Source organism: Chrysochloris asiatica, unplaced genomic scaffold, assembly GCF_000296735.1.
Source record: "Chrysochloris asiatica unplaced genomic scaffold, ChrAsi1.0 scaffold00004, whole genome shotgun sequence".
Classification (NCBI taxonomy): Eukaryota; Metazoa; Chordata; class Mammalia; order Afrosoricida; family Chrysochloridae; genus Chrysochloris; species Chrysochloris asiatica.
This window is the reverse complement of record NW_006408522.1, coordinates 35,987,830-36,003,373: the sequence shown is the minus strand read 5'-3', so window position 1 is coordinate 36,003,373 and position 15,544 is coordinate 35,987,830. Positions and strand designations below refer to the sequence as shown.

The window sequence follows — 15,544 nt, the reverse complement described above, 5'->3', positions numbered from 1 at the left end:
TCCTGGGGTGGCACTGTAGGTTAAGCACTGGATTGCTAAACACAAGGTCAGCATTCAAACCTAACAGCCTCTTGGAAACCCTGATGGGTTGCTATAAGTTGGAACTGATTGAACTCAATGACACTTGACAACATGTAACCCTTGCAAAGCAAAGAGCAAGAAGGTGGAAAAGGAGAGCAGGGAGGAAAGACAGAAGGGGAATGTGGACTTCTTGGCACTGTGGCCAGGGTCACCTGTTTGGACATGTGTGAAATCCTTGGGTTGCCAGCTCTCACCTCACCTTGGAACTGGTCCCCTAGTTGATGTTTGGTGATGATACTGCCTCATCACATTGGGGCATGTCTTGGGCCTCTAATCTAACTCATATTTTGGTACGAACACCATATTTTGTTGTTGGGGCAGGTACCAATTCTATAGAGGCTGTTAGTGGCAGTTAGGGCACTATCAGTGGCCATGCTATAAAGCACTGACCCATTGACCTGTTACCCACAAGAGTCCCATGAGATGGATGATAGCCCATTCCCGTTTACAGACAGGAAGCTGGTGTAGAGATAAGTACCTTGCCCAGGGACTCCCCCAGAGTAAGTGGGTATTCCTGCACTTAGATTGACTCACTCTGGTTATTAACATACAGAACCACCCTTTTAACAGAAATGAGCACATGTGGCCAAATTATCAAAAACTTTTAAGGTTTTTTTCCTCTCCTAGTATGAAAGTGTTAGTGGTCATCAAGTTGACTCAGACTCATGGTGACCCAATGTATGCAGAGTAGAACTGCTCCATGGTTTTTTCCAGGGTGTGCTTTCAGAAGTAGATCTGTTTCATATCTGCCCCTTACCTGAAGCAGATCACCAGATTGGTCTTCCAAGGTGCTTCTAGGTGGGTTAGAAATGCCAACTTTTTGGCTAATAGGGTTTCCGAGGCTGTACATTTTAACTGGAGCAGAAAGTCTCCACTTTCTCTGGGAAGATGTTTTAAAATGCCATCGAGTGGGTTCTGACTCATGTTGTTAGGTGCCATGGAGTTGGTTCCACTGTACCCAACAGAACGAAACTACCAGGTCCTGCAATTGCTGCTATTGCTTTAATTCTGCTGCCACTTCCAAATCCATCTCTGTAGGAGTCTTCCTCTTTTTCACTGACCCTCCAGTTTACTAAACATGATGTCCTTCTTTAGGGGTTTTTGTTGGTTGTTGTGTGCGTGGACTCGGTTCCGACTTACAGTGACCCTGTATTGGGTTTTCAAGGCTGTAAATCTACAGGAGCAGAAAGCCTCATCTTTCTCCCGTGGAACTGACGGTAGTTTCGAACTGCTGACCGTGAGATTAGCAACCTGACTCGTAACCTCTACGCTACTAGAGCTCCTTATTAGGAGGGATTGGTCCCTCCTAAGAACATGTTAGATGTGTGAGATAAGTCTCATCGTTTTAGCTTTTAAATGAGATTCTGGATGTACATATTCCAACAGTTTCATTTATACTTCTTGCAGTCCATGGTACTTTTAATATTCTCCAACACCATAACTGAAATGTGCCAGTTTTTACATGCATATGAAGCTAGTAAAAATACCATGGTTTGGGTCAGGCACACCTTAGCCCTCAAACTGACATCTTTGCTTTTGAATAAAGAGGTCCTTTGCAGCAGACTCACTTAATGCATTTGATTCCTTGACATTAAGTGCTGTTGTCGAGCCGGTTCCAACCCATAGTGACCCTGTATAGGGTTTCAGGGAGCAGCTGGTGAGCTTGAAATAGGGGTGTTGCGCTGTGGGTTAATGTGCTAGACTGCAAATTCGGTTGAACCACAAGGTCAGCAGTTGTTCCTCGGAAACCCTATACTGGATCACTATGGGTTAGAACCGCCTCTATGGCACTTAACAACAACCACCACCATCTAGGGACTCCTAGCATAAGATTAGGGACAAAAATTGATTTATTAAATAGGAAGTAATTTCCACTGCTGGAAATCTACCTTTAATTAGTGCTATTGGATGCAAAAAGTGCAGGGAAGGCTACACCTTAATGTAAGCTTCTAAAGCTACAAATGGGCAATTGCATGCACCCTGCCTTCAAACAAGTGGGGCATCAGGAACCAGCTCTTGGGAGCTGAAGATGTCAGTTGATAGGTTGCTTTTGTCCTCCCCCCTTGCTCTAACCCTGTGTGCTTTCATACTGCTAGGACTGGGGAAAGGGGAGTATCCATGAGCTCTATAACTTCATTTTCTTTCCCTCAGAATCTCTCATCCTTTGAACTCATTGCATGGCAGCCCCATTCTCACACTAAACTCAAAAGCCTCTTGCATCCTCAACTCAGTTTTATCACCCTCTGTATAGCTTATCTGGAGTCAGCTGCTGCTTAATTGCTTAAGGATCATGATTAGAAATTTAGGTTCTAGAATCAGGCCAATCTGTAAAATGGGTAGTAGTTCCTACCTCCCAGTGTGCTGTGACAACTAAAGGGAAAGAGTGTAAAACATTGAACAAATGTTTGCTTCAGTGAATATGGCTCAGATCCATTCCTCACTGCTGTGCAGTGCCTCACTGACTCTCTACACTACAGGGTGAAGTGTGAATACGAGGGACCCTGTCCAGATCAGTAAACCCTCACCATTGATCTCCAAGGCACAGGCGGCCAGTTAGGACAGTTAGGCTGCTTGCTATTTTCTGCACGGTTCTGAGCCACCAGCACCTACACCTGTGTCCAGGAGCACTAGCTAGTCATTGGCCTCTCACTGGGAGTGTCCCAATGATCTCACCACTTCAGAGTTATGGGGAGGAGGATTGGAAGCAGGAGAGAGAGGATTCCAGTTCCAGATGGTTCGGCATTACCCAGTTGATAAGCACGGTATTCTGCCAGGTAGTTGAGCCCGAGTCGCCATGGCGATGAGCCATTGGTCCGTGTCTGACAGTCTAGTTTCACCCCACAGGATTGTTCACAAAGAGCACCCTTTCCTGAAGTGGTAGGACGTGTATGGTTTAGGCCAGTAGGGAAATATGGGGTGCTAGGGAGACCGTACTTCAGCTAGAAAGACTGGCCTCTTGAATGTTTGGACTCAGTGATGCGCTGTGACCCCTTGCCCTAGACCCACCCTTGGAAAATGTGCTCGGCCAGGCTTGAGCGTACAGCGGGGTGGTGGGTGCGGGTCCTCTCTAGCTCTAGGAGAACGCAGTGCGAGAGAAGGGACCTCGGCCTGGGTCTTCTCCGACTTCCAGTCGGCAGCTTTTGTTTCCGAAGCCCGAGGGTCTGCGGCGGCCCAGTCTCAGGCACTCTTCTCTGTAGTGGTGCCCGCCCCCTCTCCCCGCCCCCGGCCTGGACCCGCCCCAGCGCCTGTGTCACGACGGGGCCGGGGGCGGAGAGCAGCCGGGCGGGACATCCGGCCCGGGTCCCTCTCGCGCACCCGCCCGCCCGCCGTCTGCTCCAGTGCCGTGGCCTGGGATTCGGCCACCCTGAGTGCGCGGGGGCCGCCTGCCAACCCCTCCCATCCCCAGCTCCCTCCGGGCGTTCCGGGTCCGGACCCTCGGCTTTTACCCACAGCCTGAGTCCGCCTCTTAGGCAGCCTTCAGACCGGCAGGGCCGCGCAGGTCCCCGCCCGGGAGCATCATGTTCCCCCGCCCGCTGACCCCGCTGGCAACCCCAAATGGCGCCGAGCCCCTGGGCCGGACGTTAAGGCGGGCCCCACTGGGCAGGGCCCGGGCCGGGCTTGGGGGTCCGCCCCTGCTACTGCCGTCCATGCTGATGTTCGCGGTGATCGTGGCCTCCAGCGGGCTGCTGCTCATGATCGAACGAGGCATCCTGGCCGAGATGAAGCCCCTTCCCCTGCATCCTCCCAGCCGCGAAGGCGCGGTCTGGCGCAGGACGGCCCCCAGGCCTGGGGAGCTGGCTGTGGACGCGGGGGACTCGGATTTGCAGGTGCGGCAGGACGTCCGGAACCGTACGTTAAGGGCCGTGTGCGGACAGCCGGGAATGCCCCGGGACCCTTGGGACTTGCCGGTGGGACAGCGGCGCACCCTCCTGCGCCATATCCTCGTGAGTGACCGCTACCGCTTCCTCTACTGCTACGTACCCAAGGTGGCCTGCTCCAACTGGAAACGGGTTCTGAAGGTGCTGGCGGGTGTCCTAGACAGCGTGGACGTCCGCCTTAAGATGGACCACCGCAGTGATCTGGTGTTTCTGGCTGACCTGAGGCCTGAGGAAATCCGATACCGCCTTCAGCACTACTTCAAGTTCCTGTTTGTGCGAGACCCCTTGGAACGCCTCCTATCTGCTTACCGCAACAAGTTTGGCGAAATCCGAGAGTACCAACAGCGCTATGGGGCTGAGATTGTGAGGCGTTACAGGGCTGGAGCTGGACCTAGCCCTGCAGGAGACGATGTCACCTTCCCGGAGTTCCTGAGATACCTGGTGGATGAGGACCCTGAGCGCATGAACGAGCACTGGATGCCCGTATACCATCTGTGCCAACCTTGTGCAGTGCACTACGACTTTGTGGGCTCCTATGAGAGACTGGAGGCTGATGCCAACCAGGTGCTGGAGTTGGTGCGGGCTCCACCACAAGTCCGATTCCCCACCCGCCAGGCCTGGTACCGGCCAGCCAGTCCCGAGAGCCTGCATTATCACCTGTGCAGTGCCCCACGGGCTCTGCTGCAGGACGTGCTGCCTAAGTATATCCTGGACTTCTCCCTCTTTGCCTACCCACTGCCTAATGTCACCAGGGAGGCCTGTCATCAGTGATCATAGGTACAGGGCCAGCAGCTATTGGGGACCTGTTTCAACAGTGCCAGCTTCTTGTGCTGTGAAACCCCTAGCTCTGAGGTTTGGAGAAAGGCCCAGATGACAGTGCCTGACTGCTTTTTGAAGTTCCTTGCCCAGGGTGGGCGTGCACAGTGGCTCAGAGGACAGGGAGCCTAGTGCTTCCCATTGCAGTGGTGGGTCTGTGGAGGGCACTTGGAGGCTGGTGTGATTCTTCTTGCCTTGGCAAGGCCAGACACTAGGTTACCAACAAAGTATCACACCTGATCTAAAGACTGGCTCCAGGCTGCAGGGCTTGTGCAGTCTATCTGGTTCACCTTAATTTAACCTGTGTCGAGACCCAGAGGTGCCATGAATCAGCAGCACAATCAGATCTAGGAGCCCTGTGGCTTGATCTCCCCATTCATCCACCTCATGCTCCTTAGGGCTGGAGGCAGCACTAGTGCCTTAGAAATGTCTTTTCTGCCTTCTGCTCCAGACTCAGAATTTTCTTCACTTGCCAGGTTCTTTCCATTTTTCCAAGGAAAGGAAAACTGAGGCAAGGCTCTTGCCTGGTAGCTCTGGGAACAGGTCCTTCCTTCAGACATCCAAAGACCCCTGTGCCCAGCTCTTCCCAGGACTCTAGGAACCTTCTCTCTATCTCCCCTGCTCCCAAGGCCTTTAAGGTTATGACTGTGGCTGGTGTATATAGCTACCATTTTTCTGGTGCATTTATTTAAAATTTGTACTTTTTGATAGCATCTTTGTGAGGGCTTTGTTGTCTTAATAGCTTACTTTTAATAAAGCTGTTTTGTACAAAAAGTCAGCATCTCTGTGATTCTCCCTTTGGAGTTACTGAAGGCTCAGCCAGTCTTCCAGATGTTTGTCTCCCCAAGTCAAGAGACATACTTTACAGGCAGAAAGAATCTAAGGCAACGTGGAACTTGCCTGGGCCATCCCAAAGAGGCATTCCCACATCATGGAGCCTGTGAGGGCTTCCAGTAGGCCATACTGATCCCAGACTTCTGGGACTCCACCAAAGGGCAGATCCCATTAAGAATGGTTCCAGGTCCATAGCACACCTACACAGATTACTCCTTTAAGGCAGGGTTGGATCTGAGACTCCTCCTCCTCTTAGGCAAGAATATTTCTTAAGTGAGGAGGCCCTCAGTACATTTTCAAATGAAAAAGGGATCTTTGTACAATTGACCAAGGGGAGGCTATTCCTGAAGAAGGTTGAATGATGGGCAGGCAGGTTCTTGCTAACATGGGTTCAGAGTGCTGGTGATGTGGGAGGAAAATGGTTGGGGCAGTAAAAAACAGGCCTCACTGCTCGTCAGAGATCCCAACCTTCCCAACGTGCAGAGAACAGGAGCTCTGACCTACCATGTCCCTGAGCTTGCTCTTTCTTGTTAGTCTGGTTTATATACCCACAGTGATAACTTCAGTACTTTAAGGACCTAAGACTGTGGTGAAGAGGTAGAATGCAGGAGAGTGAGGACAGAAGGTAGAGAGAACTTCTCTTGCAGGTACCACCGTTATCTCACCTTGCTATTGACGTGACTTTAGGGAGGAAAACTAATCCTGTTCCCTAAATGGTGGTGGGGTGCTTCTAAGACTCCCATGGCTTACCACCATGACTCTCCAGGAGGCTTTCAGTGATGTCCCTTGTGGGTACCATGCCCCTCTTCAGGGTTCCCTTGACACCGAGTCAGAAAGCACTTCCCATTCTCTATTGGAACAGGGCAGTTAGTTACCAGTCTCCCCCACTGGGATTGTGAGTTATGTGACATTAGGACTATGTCTGTCTTTTTCACTAGACATTCCCAGCACCTAGCCTACATGTCTGGCACACAGTAGGCATGGTGACGGTCACACAGTTCCAAGTTCCAAGATGTGTGTCTCCCTAAAAGACATAGAGCACTGCACTTGGAGGCACTCAGAATGATCAAGTCTCAGTCCTATTCCTTACCAGCTACCTGACCACCTCGCTGAGCCAGCCAGTCCCTCCTCTGAGCTATAGGTCCTCAGAAACTCAAAATGAACCCCAATCCCTGGCTTCTTCCTCCTTGCCTGGAACTGTCTCTCTAGATCTAAGCAGCTCATCAGTCCTCCTCATGAAGTTCTACTACCTGGAGCACAGAGAAGCCAGAATATGCGGGTCCAGCTGTTATATTTACCTATTCTCATTTAATCCTCATAATTGCTGGTGCCATAGGTGTATCCTAGTTTACAAACTTGGAAACTGGCACAGAGAGGCTAAGTTGCCCACCCAAAGACCAGTCAAGCTCTCTCAGCTTCCCAGATAGATAAGAGAAAAGAAGAAAGGGAAGGGGGTTTGGCTTATTGACAGGGGAATACAGAAAAGAGGGAATAGGAAACCTTGAAGGATAAACAAGATTGAATTTAGGGGCATTTGGACATATTTGCAAGGAGCCATAGTGGTTCTGTGGGTTAGTCAGTAATTCAAACTCACCAGCTGCCTAGGGAGAAAGATGAGGTTGAAGGCCTAAGTAGCAGTTCTACTCTGTCCTACAGGGTCACTTTGAGCCAGAATCAACTCAACAACATGGATTTTTCATTCATATTTTCTCTCCTCAATTCTTTCTTTCCTTTTATTAATTCACTGACATTCACCAGTCCCTGTCTTAAGGAGTGGGAGACTAATGAAGTCCCTTGATAAGGAGTTTGCTGACTGCTCTCCTCCTGGGGCACAAAGCATCCTGACAGCCAGCACTGGACACCTGTGGTGTGGGGGGAAGGGGGAAGAATGGAGGCCAGAAGGAGAACAACTGCTAAGACAGACTGCTTCCTGAGTTATTTTAATCCTGAGATCAGCCTTTGAGGATCTTTATGTGTCATCTCCCCTCCCCTCAAGGTAGCAGAGAGTGTGGTGTCCACTTAGCTCTAGTGAGAACACTCAGGCATGATCTAGGGACAGCAGAGGCTCTGGCCACCAGAGGCAGTGACATACTTGGGTCTGGACACCTGGACTGTGTCTTCTTGGAATTCCTCCTCGTCACTGAAGATGCTCTGATCCCCACACCAAGCTGAGCTTTGCACAATTACCTGGTCCCTAAAAGGACAGGGTCGTCTTTAGAACTCACTCTGAGAGTGATGAACCAAGAGGTCAGGGCTTCCAGGTCTGGGCCCGGACACTCCTCCCAGCCTCCAGGTCCATTTCTCATCCTGTCTGAAGTTACTGTTCAGAAACCACCCCCCACCCCTTAAATTCTGAGGATGTTTTCCCTCCCTTTCCCTCATCTACCTTTTCTCCCTCCCCTAGTAGGATCTCACCACCCAGGCCCTCTGCAGTAAGCAAAAAGGGTAGAGTGGTGCAGTTGGTCCACTCACCCTGGGTGAACACAGAACCCTCACTTTTCCCAGTGGCCTATCATCAGAGGGAGCCGGAGTCAGGCCTCCAGGGTTCCTCCTAGAATGGATCCAATGCCTTTTTTTTTATTATTGTGAATTATGTGATACTTTACATGAGAGAACATTACCTTTACATTCATCCTATCATTGCCATGGTTACAATCCCCTCCATGCATCATCAACAAACCAAAGGGCATACCCTACACACCTGCCCCTCAGTCCTCAGCACACAGCCCCTCTCCCTCTCTGGATCTCAAGTCCCCAGCTGCTCCATCTCTCCATGTCATCGTCTCTGCCTCCATCTCAGGCATCACTGTTTCTCTGGGTAGGGTCCCACTCTCCGCTCTTCTCCCTTCATGGTCCCAAGGACCTTGGCTCCTAGACTGCAAAGTTAATCACTCCCCTCCTTGCTACAAAACATCTACCTTTACATTTCCAACCCTCACAAACAGTACTGGTAACAATTATTCACTATTGTACCACGAGAGACCTATCTGCATTTCCTTTCATCAGGCCCACATACACAGATTGGATACAACTCAGTGGAGATTCTACATTCCTCCATGCCCTCTGGATCTAGGTTCCCTCTTGAAAGCTTATAAGCCAGTCACTTCTTGCATTTGTAGCCCCCCCATTTTGGGTAGCCATCTGATGCCTTTTGTACTGAATCAGAATCTGCTTGATTTCAAGCAGAAGGAAGGCATTCTTTCTTTTCCCAAAGGGAAATGCTAATAATTAATAATTCTGAAGGAGGTGGAGTGAGGGCAGATTCTTGCTGACATAGGTTCAGAGGAAGAAGCTGGTGATGTGGGAGGAAAAATGGTTGGGGCAGTAGAAAACAGGTCTCAGTATAGTGGGTTTCCTCACTCCTCTCCAGAGATCTCAGCCTTTCTTTGTGGGGTGCAAAGAACAGGAGCCAGGGCCTACCATGCCTCTGAGCTTGTTCCTCCTTGTTAGTCTGGTGTATACACCCTCGGTTGGAACCTTAGTATTTTAAGGACACAAGGCTGTGGTGAAGAGGTAGAACTCAGGGAAGTATAGAAGGAAGGTGGGGAGGACTACCTTTACAGGAGCCACTTATATCTCTGAATTTAAAGAAACCCTGGTAGAGTGGTGTGTTACAAATTGGACTGCTAACCACAAGGTCAGAAGTTCGAATGTACCAGCCACTCTGTGGGTGAAAAGATGAGGCTATCTGCTTTTGTAAAGATGTACAGCTTCGGAAACCCTATACAAGACCACTATGAGTTAAAACGGCCTCAATGGCACACGACCACCACTCTGAATTAGGAGCATGCTCTGTGCCAGGTACTGTGATTAGTATTTTACATGCATTATCCTTTTCATTCTTACAAGCCAGCAAGGTAGGTGTGAAAATGACATGGGAGCAGCATCTAATATTCTCTTAGCTTCACAAGGAGGAACAAGGACTATCACCCACAGCATCAGCCCAAGGCTGATTTCTATGAGATGACGGTCAGCCGTACCTCCACCCTCCAACCTTTTTACCAATTCTCACACCAGCCATCTCTTCCACAGCCCTCTCTACTTCTCTGTTGGTTCAATAATACATTGCAGTGACCACAAAGAACTCACAGGCAATACTCAGAATTATGGAATTTCTTAGGGCAGTAACGTTTTAATTCAGGATCAGAAATGCTCACAATATACTTAGTTATTCGATCAGCCTCCTCCTGGTGTCCTCCTCTCAGCTAGTCCCACAGGCATGCCTCTCTTCTGCTCTCAGTCTCTCAGGCCTACAGCCCCTTGGCCTCTTCCTGCTCAGGCAAGTGTTACAAGGCTCTTCTAGCTCAGCCAATAAATGCCTAGAGGAGACCCACTCCAGTAACAAGCCTACAGCTGGAAAACAGCTTTCTTGCTCTGTGTTGTTCTGGTCTCCAGGTTCTGCTGTCGCTGCTTCTCTGCCACCACTTTTCTGCCCCTGCCTCTTGCTATCTATCGTCATCTGTGGTGTCACAGCTGTCTCCTGGATTGAGGATGTTCAGTGTAGGAATCTTTGGTAGTCTGGCTCTTCTTTCTCAATGGTACTGAGATTCCCTTTCCATGTCTGGGATGACTCATTTTAAACCTAGCGACATGGTAAAACTGATCAATCCCCATGTTAGGGTACCGTACACCTTATTTAGGTTGTCATGTTCCTCTGGTAGCGTAGTGGTTACAACTTGGGCTGCGAACCTTAAGGTCAGCAGTTCGAAACTACCAGCTGTTCCGCAGGAGAAAGATGAGGCTTTCTGCTCCCGTAAAGATTTACAGCCTCAGAAACCGTGTACAGGGTCGCTATGAGTTGGAACCAACTCCATGGCACACAACAACAACAACAACATCCCTCACAATATGTCCAAAGTATGAGAGACGAAGTTTAGCCATCTTGGTCTCTAAGGAGCACTCTGGATGCACTTCTTCCAAAACAGATCTATTGGTTCTTTTGGCAGTCCATGGAACTTTTAGTATTCTCCTCCAACACCACAACTCAAAGGCATCAATTCTTCTATGATCTTCCTTATTCACTGTCCAGCTTTCACATCCATATGAGGTTATTGAAAATACCATGGCTTGGGTCAAGCGCACCTTACTTAGTCCTCAAGCTGACATCTTTGCTCTTCAACACTTTAAAAAGTTCCTGTACAGCAGATTTGCCTAATGCAATACATCGTCAGATCTCTTGACTGCTGCTTCCACGAGTGTTGATAGTTGATCCAAGAAGAATGAAGTCTTTGACAACTTCAATCTCTTCTCCATTGATAAGAATGTTGTTTATTGGTCCATTGGTAAGGATTTTTGTTTTCTTGACATTGAGATGTAATCCATACCGAAGGCTGTGCTCTTTGATCTTCATCAGCAAATGTTTTAAGTCCTCTTCACTTTGAGTAAGCAAAGTTGTATCATCTGCATATCACAAGTTGTTAATGAGTCTTCCTCCAATCCTGATGCCATGTTTTTCTTCATAGAACCCAGCTTTTTGTATTATTTTCTCAGCATACAGGTTGAATAGGTATGGTGAAAGAACACAACCTTGTCGCACACCTTTCCCAATTTTAAAACATTCAGTGTTCCCATGCTCTGTTCTAACAACTGCTTCTTGGTCCAGGTACAGATTCCTCAGAAGTACAATTAAGTGTTCCTTAGAGGCCAAGATGGCTAAGCTTCGTCTGTCATACTTTGGACATATTGTCAGGAGGGAACAGTCGCTGGAGAAGGATATCATGCTTGGTAAGATGGAGGGTCGGAGAAAAAGAGGAAGACCCCCAATGAGATGGATTGGCCAGGTGGCAGCATTAATGGACTCAAGTGTGGCAGCGGTAGTGAGGTTGGCCCAGGATCGGACATGGTTTCCTTCTGCTGTGCATGGGGTCACTATGAGTCGGTTCTGACTCGATGGCACCTGACAACAATCCCTCACAAGGAGTCCTGGTGTGGCACTGTGGGTTAATGCACCAGACTGCAAAGCTGTTTGAACCTCAAGGTTGGCGGTTCAAGCTCACCAGCTGCACCTGGGAAACCCTATACAGAGTCACTATGGGTCGGAATCGACCCAACGGCCTTTAACAACAACAACAACATCTCTCACAAGGAGTCCTGCTGTGGTGCTGTGGAATAATGCACTGGATCCTGCACTAATCTCTTCCTTCAGGCTGTCCACTGGCCTTACTAGCAGGACAGCTGCCTTTCAATATCCTACTCTTCATTTGGATATTGAAACACAAGTGCCATTGCCGTGCAGCTTAGTGAGGCAGAAGGCCATCAAATATCCATTTCTGTTTCTAGCCCAAGAATGTGGAAAGATTGAGCTGCGCCTAGGAGCTCTGCTAGCATCCTGTGGGTACTAGAGTTCTAAGAGTTCTAAGTGACCAGAGAAGCCCTTTGAGCAACAGTGTCCAGGGGAGCTGGAAACCAGACTAGACCCTGAACATGCTGCTACAAAACACTTCATGCTGCCTGGAAAAAGGTATGTGAAGCAGACCCAGGCACAGTGAGGTTTGGTAGGGCAGGGAATGGGAGGTGGGGTAAGACTTTCTGTTTGGGAGGCTAAGCCAGGTTGGCAGTCCAAACAGCTTTCTTCTCCACTTCCTCTGTAACTGTTAAAGATGGGAAGCTGTAATGAGCTTCTTCTTCCAAATCTTCTTGGACACACACATACAGACAGAGTAGTAGGTTTGTTGTTGTTAAGTGCCATTGAGTCAGTTCCAACTCATAGAGACCTTGTATCTGGTTTCTAAGGAGCAGCTGGTGGGTTTGAACCACCAACCTTGTGGTTTAGCAGTCCAGTGCTTATCCTACAGTGGCATACTAGGATTCTTGAAGTTCCATAATCCCTAGTAAATACTTCTAGGAGAGCTTTCAACCCTTGGATTACTTGTGTAACCCCACCCTAGGAACTGGAAGCTTCTCAAAGACAAGGGCCAGGCCTTGTTCATAATAGTATATACTCAATAAGGAACCCCTTGGTGGCACAAATACTTAAGCACTCAACTACTAGCCAAAAGGTTGGTGAGTTCGAACCCACCCAGAGGCACCTTGGAAGACAGGTCTGACATTCTGCTTATAAAAGGTCACATCTTTGAAAACCCCAGGGAGCAAGTCTACTATGCACATATGGGTAGCTATGAGCAGGAGTTGTCTTGACAGCAACTGACAACAGCAAAGGTAACACAGTAAAGGTAGAATCAGTGGAAGGGCAGAAGATGTGATGAACGAATACATGGAACGATGGATAGGTTTGTGTGTGAGAGACAGAATGGAAAACTGGATGGCTAAATGGTTGACTATGTAGATAAATGACAATAAGGTAAATGGAGGAAGAGAAAAAGAAATCAGGAATCACAATGGACATTTGGTCATTGGCATATTGCCTCTTATGATAGACAACTAAAAGGAAGGAGCTATTTCCCAAAGGTAACAATAGCAGGGAAAGGCCCCTAGTTAGAGGAAGTGGTCCAGGCAGGGCTGGGCCCTGGGCTTGCTGAGACACAGGGACGAAGGGATGCCACCTGGGCTGGCAGGAACCTAGCCAGATAAGAGGCAGATATCATGAAAGCTGGAACCAAGAGAGGATCCTGAGAATTGAGGGATAACCATGGGAATTCCCCCCAAAGAGATCAATTCCAATAATAAAACTACTTTCCTAAAGCAGATGTAAAAGAAAGTCATGCTCATTTGTTCAAAACCCAATCCAGGCTTCCCAGAGGAGTGTTATCTGTCTCAGTCTCTGATAGCTGCTAGGGAGGGAGTCCCGAGGTATATAAAGGACACAGGGTATGATTCCAGTCCTGGATCTTCAAGGAGCCTTTGATGATATTGAGCAAGTCTTTCCTCCAGTCTCAGTTTCCTCACGGGTCACCTTCACCACTTTTTACAGATCTCCTGAGGAAAGGAGTTTTGCACAGTATATAACTGCACAAATTGAGTGATGGAAAGGACAGTGGGATGAGAGTTTCAGTGCCAGGACCTCAAGTCTTGTCACCATCGCATGCCACAAGCCTTTCATCCCACTTGTCTACAGTGTCATTTTCTTGGGTTAAGAAATCATCCCCATGTAGATGCAAAGATTGTAAGGATCATAGTAAGATTTATGGACTGCTTCCTTATGCCAGGCCCTTTGCAAAGTGATTTTTGTTCACTTTTCCAATTTTTAATTTTGAAATATATAGTGTAAGCATTATTTTTAAAATAATACAATGAGGGTTTTTTTTTGGCGCGGGCCGTAGGCGGAGTTGGTCCGTTGTGCTGCGGAGCCGTGCAACCTGCAGTCCCGGACCCCATGCCGCTCGCTGGCGCTCTGTGGATCCCGGCCCCCGCGGCCCCTTGCCCAGACGCCATCCGCAAGAGCTGGTTCTGCGTTACTGGCAGCCTGTGGCCCGGTCAGGCCTTGTTGCTACAGGTGGAGTAGCTGCGGCACCAGGACATCCTTGTCTTCGGCAGTAAGACCTACGGTAATGTGCTGGTATTGGACGACGTCATCCAGTGCGCTGAGAAATGATTGCCAACCTGCCCCTCTGCAGCCACCCCAACTCACACAAGGTGCTAATCACTGGGGGTGGGGACGGGGGCGTCTTGCAGGAAGTGGTGAAGTGGAGGCCGTGGTCCAGTGTGAAATTGATGAGGATGTCATTCACATCTCTAAGAAGTTCCTGCCAAGCATGACTATTGGCTGCTTCAGCTCATTGCTGTCCCTACATGTGGGTGACGGTTTTAAGTTCATGAAATGGAACCAGGATGCCTTTGATGGTATCATCACTGACTCCTCAGACCCCATGGGCCTCACTGAGACCCTCTTCAAGGAATCCTAGTACCAGCTCATAAAGATCGCCCTCAAGGAGGACGGCATTCTCTGCTGTCTAGGCGAGTGCCAGTGGCTGCACCTGGACCTCATCAAGGAGATGGAGCAGTTCTGCAAATCTCTCTTCCAGGTGGTGGCCTACGCCTACTGCACCATTCCCACCTACCCCAGTGGCCAGATCGGCTTCATGCTGTACAGCAAGAACTCGAGCACCAACTTCCGGGAGCCTGTGCAGCCACTGACCTGACTCAGACTCAGACTCAGGTGGAGCAGAGGCAGCTGCGACGTGCCTTTGTGCTGCCTAGGTTTGCAGGCAAGGCTCTGAGCGAGTGACCGGAGCCTAGAGATCCCCCACCACTATCACCGGGAAACCTTGGGCCAGGGAGCCTCCCGTTGCCTGGGCCTCACCAAGCCTGCATAAGACCCTAAGACCCTCTGAGGGCTCTTCCCCACCAACCAAATGGTACCAGCCCCAGAATGCTGCCCCGCCTGCCCTTCTAGGCAGACTGCCTCTCTCTCTCTCTTTTTTTTTTTTTTTTAATGTTTTTATTGTGAATTAGTGCAAGTTTACAGGGCAGATCATCAGTTTTACATTCATCAAATCATATATCTTGTTTCATTACAATGATTATAATCCCCTCCATGTACCGTTGTTGTTGTTGTTGTTGTTAAGTGCCGTCGAGTCAGTTCCGACCCATAGCGACCCTGTATAGGGTTTCCGAGGGTGTAAATCTTTACGGGAGTAGAAAACCTCATCTTTCTCCCGCGGAGAGGCTGGTAGTTTCAAACCGCTGACCTTAAGGTTCGCAGCCCGATTCGTTACCACTACGCTACCAGAGCTCCTTGTTGTTATGTGCCATCGAGTCAGTTCCGACCCATAGCGACCCTGTATAGGGTTTCCGAGGGTGTAAATCTTTACGGGAGCAGAAAGCCTCATCTTTCTCCCGCGGAGCAGCTGGTAGTTTCGAACCGCTGACCTTAAGGTTCGCAGCCCGATTCGTAACCACTACGCTACCATGTACCGTTAGTTAACAGTATTTCTCTCTATTCATCTTAGTGGGTTTTTTTGTTTTGTTTTTTATTTTAAACCCTCAGGCACATATAATAATTTATACCACCAAAGGGCACATTCTACAAGTCTGCC

The 15,544-nt window shown here is 49.1% G+C and overlaps 1 protein-coding gene and 1 pseudogene across 1 annotated transcript; both read left to right on the top strand.

Moving 5' to 3' along the window:
- The first annotated feature begins 3,599 nt into the window (after positions 1–3,599).
- CHST14 (carbohydrate (N-acetylgalactosamine 4-0) sulfotransferase 14) lies at positions 3,600–4,730 on the top strand. Its single transcript, XM_006831767.1, has one exon. It carries the CDS (start codon positions 3,600–3,602, stop codon positions 4,728–4,730), a length of 1,131 nt encoding a protein of 376 aa, XP_006831830.1.
- A 9,151-nt stretch (positions 4,731–13,881) lies between these two features.
- On the top strand, positions 13,882–14,647 carry LOC102838118 (annotated as a pseudogene).
- The last annotated feature ends 897 nt before the right edge of the window (positions 14,648–15,544 follow it).

Bases quoted from the DNA above. Each gene is read 5' to 3' on its own strand.
- CHST14 (XM_006831767.1), top strand. From the start codon at position 3,600: ATGTTCCCCCGCCCGCTGACCCCGCTGGCAACCCCAAATGGCGCCGAG.